Source organism: Engystomops pustulosus, chromosome 5 (genome assembly GCF_040894005.1).
Source record: "Engystomops pustulosus chromosome 5, aEngPut4.maternal, whole genome shotgun sequence".
Classification (NCBI taxonomy): Eukaryota; Metazoa; Chordata; class Amphibia; order Anura; family Leptodactylidae; genus Engystomops; species Engystomops pustulosus.
Genome location: NC_092415.1, coordinates 197,878,609 through 197,894,684, shown reverse-complemented (window position 1 = coordinate 197,894,684; position 16,076 = coordinate 197,878,609). Strand labels below are relative to the sequence as shown.

General features: G+C 45.7%; 1 protein-coding gene across 7 annotated transcripts in view; it reads right to left on the bottom strand.

The window, feature by feature from the left end:
* Positions 1 to 16,076, bottom strand: part of AKAP9 (A-kinase anchoring protein 9) — a 142,350-nt gene that overhangs the window by 57,397 nt on the left and 68,877 nt on the right. For all 7 annotated transcript variants that reach the window (XM_072154293.1, XM_072154295.1, XM_072154294.1 and 4 more), the window contains one exon: positions 12,520 to 12,737. In XM_072154293.1, the coding sequence (XP_072010394.1) occupies positions 12,520 to 12,737 (218 nt within the window). The remainder of the gene's footprint in view (positions 1 to 12,519; positions 12,738 to 16,076) is intronic.

The window sequence follows — 16,076 nt, the reverse complement described above, 5'->3', positions numbered from 1 at the left end:
TGGGTGCACTGTGCGGCTTGTTTACTCCTTCTCAACACTTTATGTATTATTATGTCACAATATTGGGAAGGGGGTATAGAGAAAGTTTGGGAGCTGTGCCCTCCCTATAGATGGGGGGTATCTGCTGTATTACATAATGGTAACCGTGGCATAGAAGGGGTTGTATCCCATTGGTGTCACTATATTGACATGATTGCCGCCCCCAGGACCTCATAGCATGCAGTGATATCAGCAGTCATTTACAGCTGTAAATGCTCTTGGAGAAGCTTTGAGAATCCTAAAATATATGAACAATCTCAACAGTCCTGCTTCTACTAACATCATTCACAAAAGTATGATTACACATCACTCCAGGGACAATACATAACACTGACTGCAAAGGTCACAGCAGTGTAAGGGCACGCCCAAAAAGCTACAATCATGGAAAGTAAATTCATATTTCACAGCCCTGCTGCTACTAACAGGACACACAAAATTATGTATACAGAGATTTTCATGGACCATACCCAACACTGGCTGCAAAGAGCACAGAGCACAGCAGTGTGAGGACAAGCCCCCAGGAGCTACAACTCTGGAATATAAATCCACATATCACAGTCCTGCTGCTACTAACAACATACACAAAGACATGATTACAGATCTCTCCAGTGGCAATACCCGAACCTATATTTGCAGGGAACTAAGATCAAAGCATTGTGAAAAAAGCCACCAGGGCATCTGGAGAAGATACAAACTTGAAATATAAATCTATATATCACAGTCCTGCTGCTACTAACAACATACTCAAAAGGTATGAATGCACATCTCTCCAGGGACAATACATAACACAGGCTGCAAAGATCTTAGAGCACAGCAGTGTAAGGACACACCTACAATGCACTCAGTGAAGCTACAATCCTGGAATTTAAATTCATATTTCACATCCCTGCTGCTTCTAACAAGACACACAAAGTTATGAATACAGAGATTTTCAGGGACCATACCTAACACAGGCCGCAAGAGCAAGGGCACAGAGCACAGCAGTGTGAGGACACATCACCCAGTGCACCTGGAGGAGCTACAAATCTGGAATATAAATCCACATATCACAGTCCTGCTGCTACTAACAACATACACAAAGATAGGTATTGTCCCTGGAGATCTGTGTAATCGTATCTTTGTGTATGTTGTTAGTAGCAGCAGGACTGTGATATGTGGATTTATATTCCAGATTTGTAGCTTCTCCAGATGACCTGGTCGCTTTCCTCACCCTGCTTTGATCTTAGTTCCCTGCAAATAGTGTTATCTGTTGTCACTGGATAGACCTGTAATCATAACACTGTGTGCAGGGAACTAAGACCAAAGCAGCACAAATACAGCCACCAGGGTATCTGGAGAAGCTACAATTTTGGAATATAAATCCATATATCACAGTCCTGCTGCTACTAACAACATACACAAAAGGTATGAATACACATCGCTCCAGGTACAATACCTAAAACGGTCTGCCTTACTACATGGTCAAATCTGCTGATAGATTCCCTTATAATTCCAGGCGCTCGGATACTGAAGACAGGACACAATGGCCGCATGATGAGACATCCTATACCTGGAGAACAGAACTTACGCTGTCCGGTGACAAGGATGCAGTTTGCAAATACAACCCTTTAAAGGGAACCTGTCAGCAGGTGTGACCATGTACCAGTGTTTTGTATTGTCACTGGAGAGAGGTGTAGTGAGACCTTTCTAAGTGCACTGTCCATGTGTCCTCACACTGCTCTGCCCTCTGCAGAAAGAGTTATTGTTCCCGGAGAGATGTGTAATCATACCTTTCTGTATGTTGTTAGTAGCAGCAGGACTGTGATATGGATTTATATTCTCGGATTGTAGATTCTCTAAGTGCACTGGCCATGTGTCCTCACACTGCTCTGCCCTCTGCAGAAAGAGTTATTGTTCCCGGAGAGATGTGTAATCATACCTTTCTGTATGTTGTTAGTAGCAGCAGGACTGTGATATGGATTTATATTCTCGGATTGTAGATTCTCTAAGTGCACTGGCCATGTGTCCTCACACTGCTGTGCCCTCTGCAGAAAGAGTTATTGTTCTTGGAGACAGTGTATGTTGTTAGTAGCAGCAGGACTGTTAATGGATTTATATAACAGTATTGCAGTTTCTACAAGTGCACTGATGGGGAACTTTTCCAAGAAGTGAAAAGCAGAAGAAAGGATCCACAGAAGAGCCAGGTCCTTAGGTAAACCCTCCTCCAGACATGTAGCGATTACCTGGAGATAATATCTCATTGATAATAATGAGGGATGATGAGAGTGATTATACGGGCAGGGACGCTGTCACTAATAGCAGGGCTCGGTGCGCTGATATAACTCCACAAGATTCATGACACGTCCAGGAGAATCTGGGGCTAAAGAGGAGCCTCCTGTGTACATCAATCTCTTACCGCTCCCTATATCTAAATAGGGATGAAGACACATTTTTTACTTAAAGGGATTGTCTAGTTCTGTATAAAGGCTGCTTAAAGGCGATTCCCTCCATGGACATTTATTAAAAGGGAATCTGTCAGAAGTTTTGACCATACATAGCTGCATCTCAGGTATTGTCCCTGGTAAGATGTGTAATCAGACCTTTGTGTATGTGGTTAGTAGCAGCAGGACTGTGAAAAGTAAAGTCATAATTCAGCTTCTGCAAAGCCTCCGATCCTGAAGAGCTTTCTGTCCTATGCTGAGGGAGGAGGGGGAAGTGCGGAGGGAGCAGGGTATTAGGACTTTAATAGTGGGGTACCAACTAAATTTCCAAAGCGATGCCCCTGCTATTGTTACAGTCGTGTTGTGAACTTTAGCTGAAGTTGAGCAACTAACATCATGACGTTACTCAATCCTTTTGACGACAAGTAAACCGGGCGCGACCAATCATGAAATTGCGCTGAACATTATCATATAAATAAATACACGATGATATAAACAGGAGGATTTAGTCAGCAAACCGCCCCCAATCATAATGACTGCGCTTATAGTTACACATAATTAGGGTAAATCGTTAGGCAATGCCTTGAAAACCTGACGCGTCTCACATAATCCAAGAAAATAGACGCCTCCTACTCAGGTGTCAGAGTAATTTCGCCCAGATGAGCGATGACTCCACCCGAAAAGAAATTATTGATTAAAGGGAGAGTTCTGATCCTCGAATCACCCCGAGGTCACCCTCCCAATCGCGGTAGGGATCTGATAATTATTTCCTTTCCTGAGCAGATGGGATAAGAATCTTTGGTGGGACATCTCCTTTAAATAAATTCCGACTTTAAAGGGGTTTTCTAGACTGACATCACCGTTTTAGATCTTGCGACCATAGAGACCACTTCCATCAATGGCCACAACAAGGAAATGGACCCAGTGAACTGGAAAGCCCCTTTAAGAGAACCTATTTAAAATACACACTGGGGCTCATTTACTAAGGGGCGTGGATTGCACTTTCGTCAGACTGTTTACGGGGATTCCACGGCCGTCGGACAATCCAACTGATTCGGACTGAGCGTGGGATTTAACTTTCAAATTGTGTCACATCCAATGCACTTACATGCACCAGGAAGAAGAAGGGGAACTCCGGGGACCTGAGCGGGGAAACAACACATGCAGGATATCGCAGTGACTCCCCCGCACAGTGCATTATACACGGACAATGCACTTTCTGTGAACTCCAGCGGACGGGTAAGTAAATGAGCCCCAATGTGTTCTCAGTTTTGGGTTATGGGTTGCCCCTGGAACAGAACACAGAACACAAATCGCCAGATCTCTCCATCGATCACAGATGATCAGTGGAGATCCCAGCAATGAGTTAGCAGGTGTTTTTTTGCCGAGACCTCCAGCGATCGGCTGCCGAGACCTCCAGCGATCGGCTGCCGAGACCTCCAGCGATCGGCTGCCGAGACCTCCAGCGATCGGCTGCCGAGACCTCCAGCGATCGGCTGCCGAGACCTCCAGCGATCGGCTGCCGAGACCTCCAGCGATCGGCTGCCGAGACCTCCAGCGATCGGCTGCCGAGACCTCCAGCGATCGGCTGCCGAGACCTCCAGCGATCGGCTGCCGAGACCTCCAGCGAGGAGAAACTATATATTACACAGTGTCCATTCACTTCAGTGAGTCGTCTGTGTAATGCAGGACAGGACGGGTCCTCCAGAGAGAGGGATGCTCCTTGTAAACACTGAACAAGCACAAGGAGACGCAAAGTTCACTAGTGAACGAAGGGGGAAGTGCTGAGGGAGCAGGGAGGATGGGAAGATTGTGTAACAGCCTTTGAAGCTGCATCACGGAGGGGCTCAGGTAACACCCACCTTAGTTCAAATTTAAAATAAAAAAATTTAATAGTTTGATTTTAGAAGGAAGGAAGCCATGGATAACATGTATAGGGGGCCTGGATCGATGAGTAAGTGCCCCTGGTTTATCATGGGGGATTTCATTTAAAATAATGCAATTTTGAAAGTGAAAAAAATGGTAAAACAAAAACGTTTTACTAATAATTAACTGCAAGGAAAAGGAAATCAGAATGTGATTATAGTGAACCAGCTATGCATCGAGCCAGAACAGACTATTCCCAGTGTGGCCTGCAGGGCAGGGGATGGCGCCGTCACGTGCCGAGCCGCGCACACCCGTGATCGCTGCGCTATTATCATAAACCCCTAATAGTCAGGGGAAAACCCTTTAAATATTCAGCAAGGTGAAAAGAAGATAAAATATACTGAACATGAGAATATAATTTGTTAACCCTTTAAGGACCAAGACTCATCCCCCATCAATCTACTAAATTTCAACGATCCTTCCTAAAATGTTGATAAACAAATTTAAAGGGGTTCTCCGCTTTGTCCACTTTCTACTTCTGCTGATACACGTTACACCAGTAATGAGTTGGTTGGTGGAGAAATTTTTAAAAAATGTCTGGAATTTTAAAATTGCACCGGGTGTCTGTGCCTCCAGGGACACTGGAGCCCATCGCCATGTACTGGTCACGTATGTATGAAGGGATGCTTCACATCAATGCATGTATATTTGTAGGTTAGGCAAGTCCAATTGTGTATATACAGAGGATGTGCCCATAGTAACCAAAGAAGTAAATGCACACATGTATAGTGTACCACTAGGAGAAGAATATGCGTCCATAAATGTATGTAGCGTAGGCACAGTATGCATGCATGTAGGGTTTATGTGTATGCATGCATGTATGGTTTATGTATGTATGTATGTATAGTGTGTATGTATGTAGGGTTTATGTGTATGCATGCATGTAGGGTGCGTGTGTGTATATATGTGTGTATGGATGCATGTGGGTGCGTGTGTGTATATATGTGTGTATGGATGCATGTAGGGTATGTATGTATGTGTGTAGGGTGTGTGTGTATGCTTTCAGAATAAACATGTATGATTAGTGAAGCACCGACATGCATGTGTGTATGTATGCAAGTTTGCATGCAAGTTTGCATGTCTGTAGAAGTTTATGTAGTATGTGTATGGGTGTGCGTATGTAGTATGTGCATGGGTGTGCGTATGTAGTATGTGTATGGGTGTGCAAGTACTTATGTAGTTTGCATGTCTGTAGAAGTTTATGTAGTATGTGTATGGGTGTGCGTATGTAGTATGTGCATGGGTGTGCGTATGTAGTATGTGTATGGGTGTGCGTATGTAGTATGTGTATGAGTGTGTGTATGAGTGTATGTAGTATGTGTATGGGTGTGTGTATGTAGTATGTGTATGAGTGTGTGTATGAGTGTATGTAGTATGTGTATGGGTGTGTGTATGTAGTATGTGTATGAGTATGTGTATGAGTGTATGTAGTATGTGTATGGGTGTGTGTATGTAGTATGTGTATGAGTATGTAGTATGTGTATGGGTGTATGTAGTATGTGTATGAGTGTGCGTATGAGTGTATGTAGTATGTGTATGGGTGTGTGTATGTAGAATGTGTATGGGTGTGTGTATGTAGTATGTGTATGTAGTATGTGTATGTAGTATGTGTGTGTAGTATGTGTATGGGTGTGTGTATGTAGTATGTGTATGAGTGTGTGTATGTAGTATGTTTATGAGTGTGTGTAGTATGTGTATGTGTGTGTGTAGTATGTGTATGTGTGTGTGTAGTATGTCGTATGTGTATGAGTGTATGTAGTATGTGTATGAGTGTATGTAGTATGTGTTTTTTGCAGGCTATGCTCACATGACTGAATTTCCACACACTCATTGACAACTATTCTGCCCCAAAATATGAGATTCTGTGAGTATGTGAGGTATCACAGCGATGGAGAGCGACAAACTACAAAAGGGACGGCCGCCTACACTGCCGCCATGTTATGTTCAGCTCCATTAAGAACCAAATCAACAACTTGTCAGCAGCGATGAGATTCCAGCACAGTCACTCCGCGCTCTCATCACATCACTAAATCTTTCATGTCCTAGTATGTGGAAACATGAACCCTCCATATACACTCAAAGCAAAGTGGTGAAGTGCCCCGATGACAACTACTCGGGCCCCAGGCAACTAGTAGCCCCGAAAGGGCCCCGGCAACTAGTGCTCCTGGAAGGCCCCGGCAACTAGCGCACCTGGAAGGCCCCGGCAACTAGCGCTCCTGGAAGGCCCCGGCAACTAGCGCTCCTGGAAGGCCCCGGCAACTAGCGCTCCTGGAAGGCCCCGGCAACTAGCGCTCCTGGAAGGCCCCGGCAACTAGCGCTCCTGGAAGGCCCCGGCAACTAGCGCTCCTGGAAGGCCCCGGCAACTAGCGCTCCTGGAAGGCCCCGGCAACTAGCGCTCCTGGAAGGCCCCGGCAACTAGCGCTCCTGGAAGGCCCCGGCAACTAGCGCTCCTGGAAGGCCCCGGCAACTAGCGCTCCTGGAAGGCCCCGGCAACTAGCGCTCCTGGAAGGCCCCGGCAACTAGCGCTCCTGGAAGGCCCCGGCAACTAGCGCTCCTGGAAGGCCCCGGCAACTAGCGCTCCTGGAAGGCCCCGGCAACTAGCGCTCCTGGAAGGCCCCGGCAACTAGCGCTCCTGGAAGGCCCCGGCAACTAGCGCTCCTGGAAGGCCCCGGCAACCAGTGCTCCTGGAAGGCCCCGGCAACCAGTGCTCCTGGAAGGCCCCGGCAACCAGTGCTCCTGGAAGGCCCCGGCAACCAGTGCTCCTGGAAGGCCCCGGCAACCAGTGCTCCTGGAAGGCCCCGGCAACCAGTGCTCCTGGAAGGCCCCGGCAACCAGTGCTCCTGGAAGGCCCCGGCAACCAGTGCTCCTGGAAGGCCCCGGCAACCAGTGCTCCTGGAAGGCCCCGGCAACCAGTGCTCCTGGAAGGCCCCGGCAACCAGTGCTCCTGGAAGGCCCCGGCAACCAGTGCTCCTGGAAGGCCCCGGCAACCAGTGCTCCTGGAAGGCCCCGGCAACCAGTGCTCCTGGAAGGCCCCGGCAACTAGCGCTCCTGGAAGGCCCCGGCAACCAGTGCTCCTGGAAGGCCCCGGCAACCAGTGCTCCTGGAAGGCCCCGGCAACTAGCGCTCCTGGAAGGCCCTGGCAACTAGTGCTCCTGGAAGGCCCTGGCAACTAGTACTCCTGGAAGGCCCTGGCAACTAGTACTCCTGGAAGGCCCTGGCAACTAGTACTCCTGGAAGGCCCTGGCAACTAGTACTCCTGGAAGGCCCTGGCAACTAGTACTCCTGGAAGGCCCTGGCAACTAGTACTCCTGGAAGGCCCTGGCAACTAGTACTCCTGGAAGGCCCTGGCAACTAGTACTCCTGGAAGGCCCTGGCAACTAGTACTCCTGGAAGGCCCTGGCAACTAGTACTCCTGGAAGGCCCTGGCAACTAGTACTCCTGGAAGGCCCTGGCAACTAGTACTCCTGGAAGGCCCCGGCAACTAGTACTCCTGGAAGGCCCGAACAAACTACAAGCTCTAGACTGCACTGGCCTTAGAATTCTGTAGCAACTACTAATCCTAGAATGAGCCAATTACAAACCCTAAACTACCTAAGCAAGTCCTAGAAAGCCCCAACAAGGTTATTGTAATACTTTCCAGCCAACACATCATGTAAACAATTCATTAGTTTCTAAATCGTTCTTAAAGAACTACAAATCCTAGAAGGTTATGTGAAGGATGAAAGTAAAGGATAGAAATAACCCCTCCTGTATACTCACACTGTACGGCGGTGTGGGCAGGGAGATTTTGGAGACTACTTTTAATATGTGGCCGTTTTTTTTGTGGTTGACGTGGGTGATGGAGGTGTTCACCACAACGGCGTTTCTGTCGTTCAAATCCCAAGTGAAAGGGTAGGGCTCCGGTAACGGGACCAGAGTTTCCACCTCGTAGACATCTTCTTCTTGGCCGGCGGGCCAGAGGCCACTGAGAAGGTCCGAGGCCAACAAGGATTTGTGGGAATCCATTGCAGGGGGTTACGTTCCTTCTTCTAGGAAAACCTCAAATCCATATTACAGGTAGAAATCCACACATAGTCATAGTCATAGTGGTGTTCAATGGTGGAAGTGGAGGGTAAGAAGCACCATGTGTGGTTTAGAGAAGGTGTAATTCGGGTTAAACGACATCCTTAAATGGGCCACATAATCCTCTGGCTTTGGGAGATTCCACGTTTGCAAAGGAAGGAAGGTCTAAGCTCCGGCCACATCATGCAAAGCAGGTCGTACCAAGAGAGTCGTCCGTCAGAGAGAAGTGACAGAGCCAAGTAGAGTATTGCATGATCATAGTATCTTCATTGTATCCTCATAGTATCCTCATAGTATCTTCATTGTATCCACATAGTATCTTCAATGTAATCTCATAGTATCTTCAATGTATCCACATAGTATCTTCAATGTATCCACATAGTATCTTCATAGTATCTTCATAGTATCTTCATAGTATCTTCATAGTATCTTCATAGTATCTTCATAGTATCTTCATAGTATCTTCATAGTATCCTCAAAGTAAGCAAGACTCCAGGTGACAACTGCTGCCAAACGCACCAGCTTTCCTCTGTGCACTTTGCAATATCCGGAACGTCTTCAATCCTGCATGACAAATCTGTTGCCTCCCACAGAGCAAAAAAAATTGCTCCGCTCACTGCCTACCGTGTGAACGAGTCTGGAGGAAGGAGTGGCCTGATACCTGCAGGCAGGTAAATATTAACCCCTTACAGCCCGGAGGGGCAGGCAGCCAGGTGTCTGACAATGCAGAGCAGCCCTGGAGGTAATGAAATACGCCCCGGCATACCTGTCACTACAACACGCGCTGTCACAGCTGTCACTGGCCTCAGAATTTAAAGGGCAACCAAAAGGAGAGGACGAGCAAACGTTGTGTAAGAACGAACGAAAAAGAAATCATGTGATTGTTCGGCAGAGAGAAGCGACAATATCTCACATGCAGGGCTTGTCCTACTAACAGTTATAAACATGGGGTCCCCATTGACCACAAAAATGGAGGTCAGATAATTTGAGGTTCCATTGACTACAAGAATGGGGGTCTGATCTTTCATGGTTTCACGGACCTCAAGAATGGGAGTTCCAATGAATACAAAACGGGGGAGCCTAATTCCTTAGGGTTCTTTTCACTACTAAAATGAAGGGGGGGGGGGGAGGGTCTGATAACTTGGATTCAATTGACAAAAAGAATGGAGCTCTAATCACTTGGGGTTCCATCGACTACAAGAATGGGGTGCCTGATCACTTGGGGTTCCATCGACTACAAGAATGGGGTGCCTAATTACTTGGGGTTCCATCGACTACAAGAATGGGGTGCCTGATCACTTGGGGTTCCATCGACTACAAGAATGGGGTGCCCGATCACTTGGGGTTCCATAAACTACAAGAATGGGGTGCCTGATCGCTTGGGTTTACATTGTCTACCAGAATGGGGTGTCTGATTATTTGTGGTTCCATTGACAATTATGGGGGTCTGATCACTTGGGGTTCAATTGCCTACAAAAATGATGGGTCTGATCACTTGGGGTTCCACGGACTACAAAAATGATGGGTCTGATCACTTGGCGTTCCACGGACTACAAAAATGATGGGTCTGATCACTTGGGGTTGACTACAAGAAGAGGGGTTCTGCTCACTTGGGGTTCCATTAACCTCAAGAATGGGAGGTTCTGATCACCACTTGGGATTCTATTGACTTACATAAATGGGGGGTGTGAAGGCTATGGGCCCCATTGACCACAAGTATGGCGGTCTGATCGCTTGGCGTCTCATAGATTTAAAGAGTGAAATTCAGGGATCTGATCTTTGGTGGACTGATTGGGGTCTCACTAATCTAAAAAATTAGAATGTGAGCGTACGGCTCCCATTGGCCACAAAAATAGGGGTCTGAATACTTGGGGTCTCTCTGACCATCAAAACTGGGGTCTTTGTAGTCCCATTGACCACAAGAATGGGGGTCTGATCATTTGAGGTCAATTGAACAACAGAATGGGGGGAGTCCCAATGCTTGGAGTCCCATTGACCAAAAAAATAGGGGGAGTCCCAGTCCCATGGAGTTAATAAATCATGTGTGACCACCCCTCCATTCAATGTCGGGCTATGGGTGTCCCATGGTAATGACTGCTAGGGGGTCCCAGTGATTAGACACCCCTATCAGAAGAATCTCTGGTTAATGGGAAAACCCATGCAGCAGATTGAGTACACGTACTACAACTCCCATGATTCTCCAGGGCCACAGTGATGAATGCAGCAGCAGGTTCCAGTGTGGGCATTATCCTTGCATTCATCAATTGGGACTTGAATGATATAGATGATGGGAGTAGTAGTGTGCATGCTCAGCCTGCTTTAGTCCCGTTTGAGCCCCATTTTTGGGACCACTCCCCTCCATCAATGAAACAAACAGCTACACTGTATCCCGAGTGAGAACATTAGGGTATAAATGTAGCAGAGCTGGAGACCGGAGCAATGTCTATGACATCTGATACAAATTCATCTATAATCATAATTAGTCCTGTACATGATATTTTAACCTCCCCGTCCTATTTTCTTACAGTAAACATGGAAATCTGGTGAGGTTCCCGGAAAGTAATGAGGCGGGGAATGAGTGAAATCATCCATATTGTAGCATCCGCTGGAGCGTGACAAGGGAAGTGTTACCCTCATATGAGCCGATTAGATATTAAGCTTCCAATAAGGCTTAAAGGGAACCTGTCATCTAGGTTTTACCCCACTGAACTACTAGTCCTATCAGGTAGAGTATGAAATATTAGGCTAAAAAGACTAATCTCACCTAATTTTCGCATGAGACGAGTCAAGTTTAGTGGTTGCAGGTGGGGCGTCACTTCAGACATCATTATCTTCTGTTCTATAGCACCTAGAAACAAGCTTTTTGTGTCATATTAAAGATAAGAATCTCATTTTTCAGGCATGTGGTTCTGTGATCTACAGAATTGGACACCGTTATAGAAATAGGCAGTAAATGGATCTTTATCCGCAGCTTGCATTTCCAACTCTGTACTTAGCTGTCTTTTTTTTGTTCTGTAGTGCACAATGTCATAAGCCTGATGTGATCTGAAAGATGAGATTCTTATCTTTAATATGGCACCAACAGCATGTTTATTGGTAATAGAGAACCAAAGATAGAGGCTTCTAAAATGACATTACCCCTGCAGCCTCTAAACTTGACTCATCTCATGTGAAAATGAGGTGGAAAAGAGTAATATTATCACAAGACTTTTTTTTTTTTTTTATAGGTAAACGTGTGAGATTTCACATAAAAGATGGAATTTTAGAAAGGACATTTCATCCCCTACCAAAGGGGGCTAGTAGTTTGGTGGGGTAAAACCTGATGACGGGTTCCTTTTAAAGGGAGCCTGTCAGCTCTCAAGTCACATATGAACTAAACATATGGCCTTTAAGGTAAAGTGCCCTACATCAAATGCATGACTTTATCTTTTAGAAAATTGTTGGTGTTAATGTAGAGATCTTCCTTTTTTATATGCAAATTAGCATTTTGGTGCCCCATGGGCGTGGCCACTGGGTCCAGAGTGCACCCTCACTTGTCCAGTTTATGGATTCTCTTCAGGTACTGAGTCCATAGACAACTTTACCCAAGGAATACACAATGTTTTCTAAAGGGAAAGAAGTTTGCAAGCAAAACATTTCAAAGATCTGAAATTTTGCAACCTTTTAAAAAAAAAGTATCAGAAAATTCTAAATACAATGAGCCGGAGCAGGTCCCCCGTGCAGGGTGTCATAAACTGCACATACATACACATGAATGCACTCTATGAATAGACAACATGACAGGAGAAAACAACTCAAGACTGGGCTTCCTGTAAAAAAAAAAAAAAAACTTGCTCCCCCTCCCTTCTGACTACGACACTTATTACTTGCTATGTTGCAATAGATGAGCATTTGCTCTGTGAATGCAACACAAATACATGGAGACATAAGGCATGGAGATCATGTGATGTCAGGCCCCTTTTGTGTAGCTTGTATGCCGACCTACGCCTATAAAAGTTGTATTTGTTTTCACCCAGCTTTCCCGGATACAACAAGGCAGCAGCTGAATGCAGTCTCCCCCATCCTCTCTTACCTGGTTGCTTGTGTCATTGATGGCCTCTAGAAGTTTCTCCACAGCAGCTTGGAGCCGGATGCTGATATTCAGTATCTGAGCCTCTTCATCAGGACTTAAATCGCTCCCGGAAAATCCTTCCTCCGTGAGCTGCAGGGGAACATCCAGCTCCTCCGGAGACGATTCGGACCAGATCCCTGCACCTTCTACTCCAACACCGACGTCCCCGTCATTGGGAGCTGCCGCAGAAGAAAGATTTGGAGTAACATAAAATCTGCGATGGCTACAAGACAGATTCCTACTCCTGGATTCACCAAATCCATAAATTACACGGACAGTGAATGGATTTTTATTTCATGCTTTATAAAACGTCATTTGTCCCCTGTGATGGCGCTACAGAGGGACTGACCCCTCCAGTGCTGCAGGTTACACCTGGTGTAAACCACATCTGTCCATAGGTTGTGTCTTGCGATTGTAGTGCAACTTTAATTGAGTGAATGAGACCACGCTGCAATACCACCAACAACCTGCTTACAGGTGTGGCGCTGTTTCGGGAACAAAAAACAGCTATTCAATATACAATATGTCTGCAAAAATCTCCAAAATGTTTATGGAGATATATGAAAGAATACATAGAAACAAAAACATGTTTTTTTTTAGGTAAATTTACCATTATTGGCTACACATGAGTTGTCAGGGGTTAATATTTTATAGTTTTTTTTCCCTTCTGATAACTTGTGTCTTGTTTACCATAGGGCTTTTTATGGAACGCGGCAGATGGATATAACATATGTCTTATCATTACCGTCTCCTCTACATATGGAGCTTTACATTTACCAAATATTTTCTCTCTTTTTATTTTGTGATACAACATTCCGGCACATCACATAGATACACAATGTATAATCCTAAATCATACATGGAAAGGAAGCCCCAGGTCAAGGTTGTAGGTATTTCACAGTATGGCGGCATTATTACACAGCCAGGGACCATATTATATGATAACGCAGCGCCACATGGTGGTCACACTGAGAATTACACCTATAATACATCCGCTCACTCCCTCACCTCTGCAATGAGGACACTCCAGGAAAAGTTGGGACCACGGAATCTTCAGACCACGAAAGTATCACCAAGGTGAGATAAGAGATTTGTTAGTTGCTTCTCCCATATAGCAGCAGATCCCTAAACTATGGCCATAAGCTGAGCATTGCATAAACCAAGACTGAAGCTTAGCTTGCTGTCAGTGAATGGAAACACTCCAGGTGCACAGTAGAGATTTGAACCATTTATGTAGGATCTAAGGAATGACTACTGGATCTAACTTTTCAATGGAAGTAAATTTTCCCTTCCTGCTCTCCGTTTTTTCACCTATTGATTATCTATCGCTACATGCTGAGGACTGAACGTTCCGGCGCAGAGATGAACGCACGGCGTCTCTGGGGACCTATATGACCCATTCAGCTCACCAATTGCTTGCTGTCAAATCTCTCCACGGAGAGATAATAAATGTTCCAGAGTGGAACTGATTATATGAACAGGTCTGTGCACGAATTAACCCCTTATTCTTAAAGGAAATCTACCATGACAATCCATCATGATAAACTTAAGGGACACTTACTCATAGATACCGGTACTGTGACTGTGGTAATCTAATATTTCTTATCCATGGCCTCCTTCCTTCTAAAAACCAACTTTTATAAATATGTAACAGAGACAGTAGGTGCCTGGGGGTGTTACCAGAGTCCTTCTGTACTGCAGCTTTTACAGGCTGCTACACTGTGCAGGAGCACTTGTCAACTCCCCTCAGCCTGCTGTAATCTCACACAGTCGGAGGGGGGGGGAAAGTGCTCTTGCACAGTGTAACAGCCTGTGAAGCTGCAGTACAGAGGGGCACTGGTAACACCCCACAAGAACCCTTATGGCTAATTAACAGAATTATAAAAGTTGATTTTAGAATGAAGGGGGCCACGTATAACCTAAGAAGGGAGTACCTGCAGCTGGACCACCCTCTGATCAGCAGGTTATCCCATAAAGGCGTTAAAAAAAGGATAACCCATTAGCAGCTTTCAGGTAGGGAATGAGATGTTATTTCTAGTATTCCCTTTACTTATTAAAAAAATCACCTCCGAAGTCATGTGACAATGAGCAGAGAAGAGTCATATTTTGCTCTTGGAAGGTGTCAAATTTAGAGTCTGAGGGCAGAGAGTGCCACTTGAGAATCTATGGCTCTATAGCACCTACAAATATGCTGCTGGAGGTACTTTATGCTTCAGCCTTGGGCGTTCCGTGTGCGGCCCATCACTCATCCATCAGGTGAAGTTACTAGAGCCGACTTGCTCGTTATCTTTAATATGACACCAGAACCATGCTTCAAGGTGCTACAGAACTGCAGATTATCTGAACTGACACTTCCCTTGACTCATCTCAGACAAAATATGACTCTTCTCTGTTCATTTTCAAATTACTTTGGAGTATTTTTTTTTTAAATAGGTAAACAAATAAGAATTCTACAAATAGTATTTCATACATCATAGGAGTTTAATGGGGTAATAAATGGTGGCAGGAGCCCTCTACAACTCCTGCCAGGCCTGTAAAAGTGAAAGGAAGCCATGAGATCATCTAATCCCTTCTGTAACGAACCCTAGGCCGTATTCACATGCCGTGTTTACACTGCGTGCAACATAAACGTGATGTAAATGCAATAACATTAATACACTGTCAATGTTCTGAATTGTAACTGAATGTAAACACAATGTCATGTGACCACGGCCTGATACTTCTGTATTGTAATGTATTGTGCATTGTACACTAAAATTATATAATCTATTAGTCTACCAGGTGTTCCTTAATCGTATCTAAAGGGGAACCTGACAGCTACACGGAGAGTCCTGCATTATTAGCACGATTTAGAATAATTCCATATCTTGACAGCAACCAGAGGTACTATCAATCATAAGAACGGACTTGATATACAACACTCAGCTCAGTGTATTGCATGCAGTGACATGGGAGACGTCACCTCCTATGATGACCTCCGGTACGTGGCACTCGTGTAAAGTTTCACAATCGCACTTCCTTGTGCATCTGCCAAGAGGTCATAAAGGTCACCCAAAACCAGACGACATTATTGCTAGGCAATATCCCTGGCGCTGTGATAAGTCCAGTGCAGGTTCTGACACGCTCAGAGGTGACTGCGGACAAGAACATAGTCATAAGGAAGGTTTTCCATTCAATGTTTAAAGTCCAGCTGACCCGTGGGGGTGCGGAATGTTAGGTCCTCCCCAAACTGATACAAAGGACCTCTTCTAGGGAACGGTTATCAATATAGTGGGGCAGATTTACTTACCCGGCCCATTCGCGATCCAGCGGCGCATTCTCTGCGGTGGATTCGGGTCCGGCCGGGATTCACTAAGGCAGTTCCTCCGACGTCCACCAGGTGGCGCTGAAGAGCATCGGAACACACTGGAGTTCACCGAGCCGGGCTGAGTGAAGGTAAGTGCAAGCTCCGCAACACATTTTTTTTTTTTTTAAATGCGGCGGTTTTTCCGAATCCGTCGGGTTTTCGTTCAGCCACG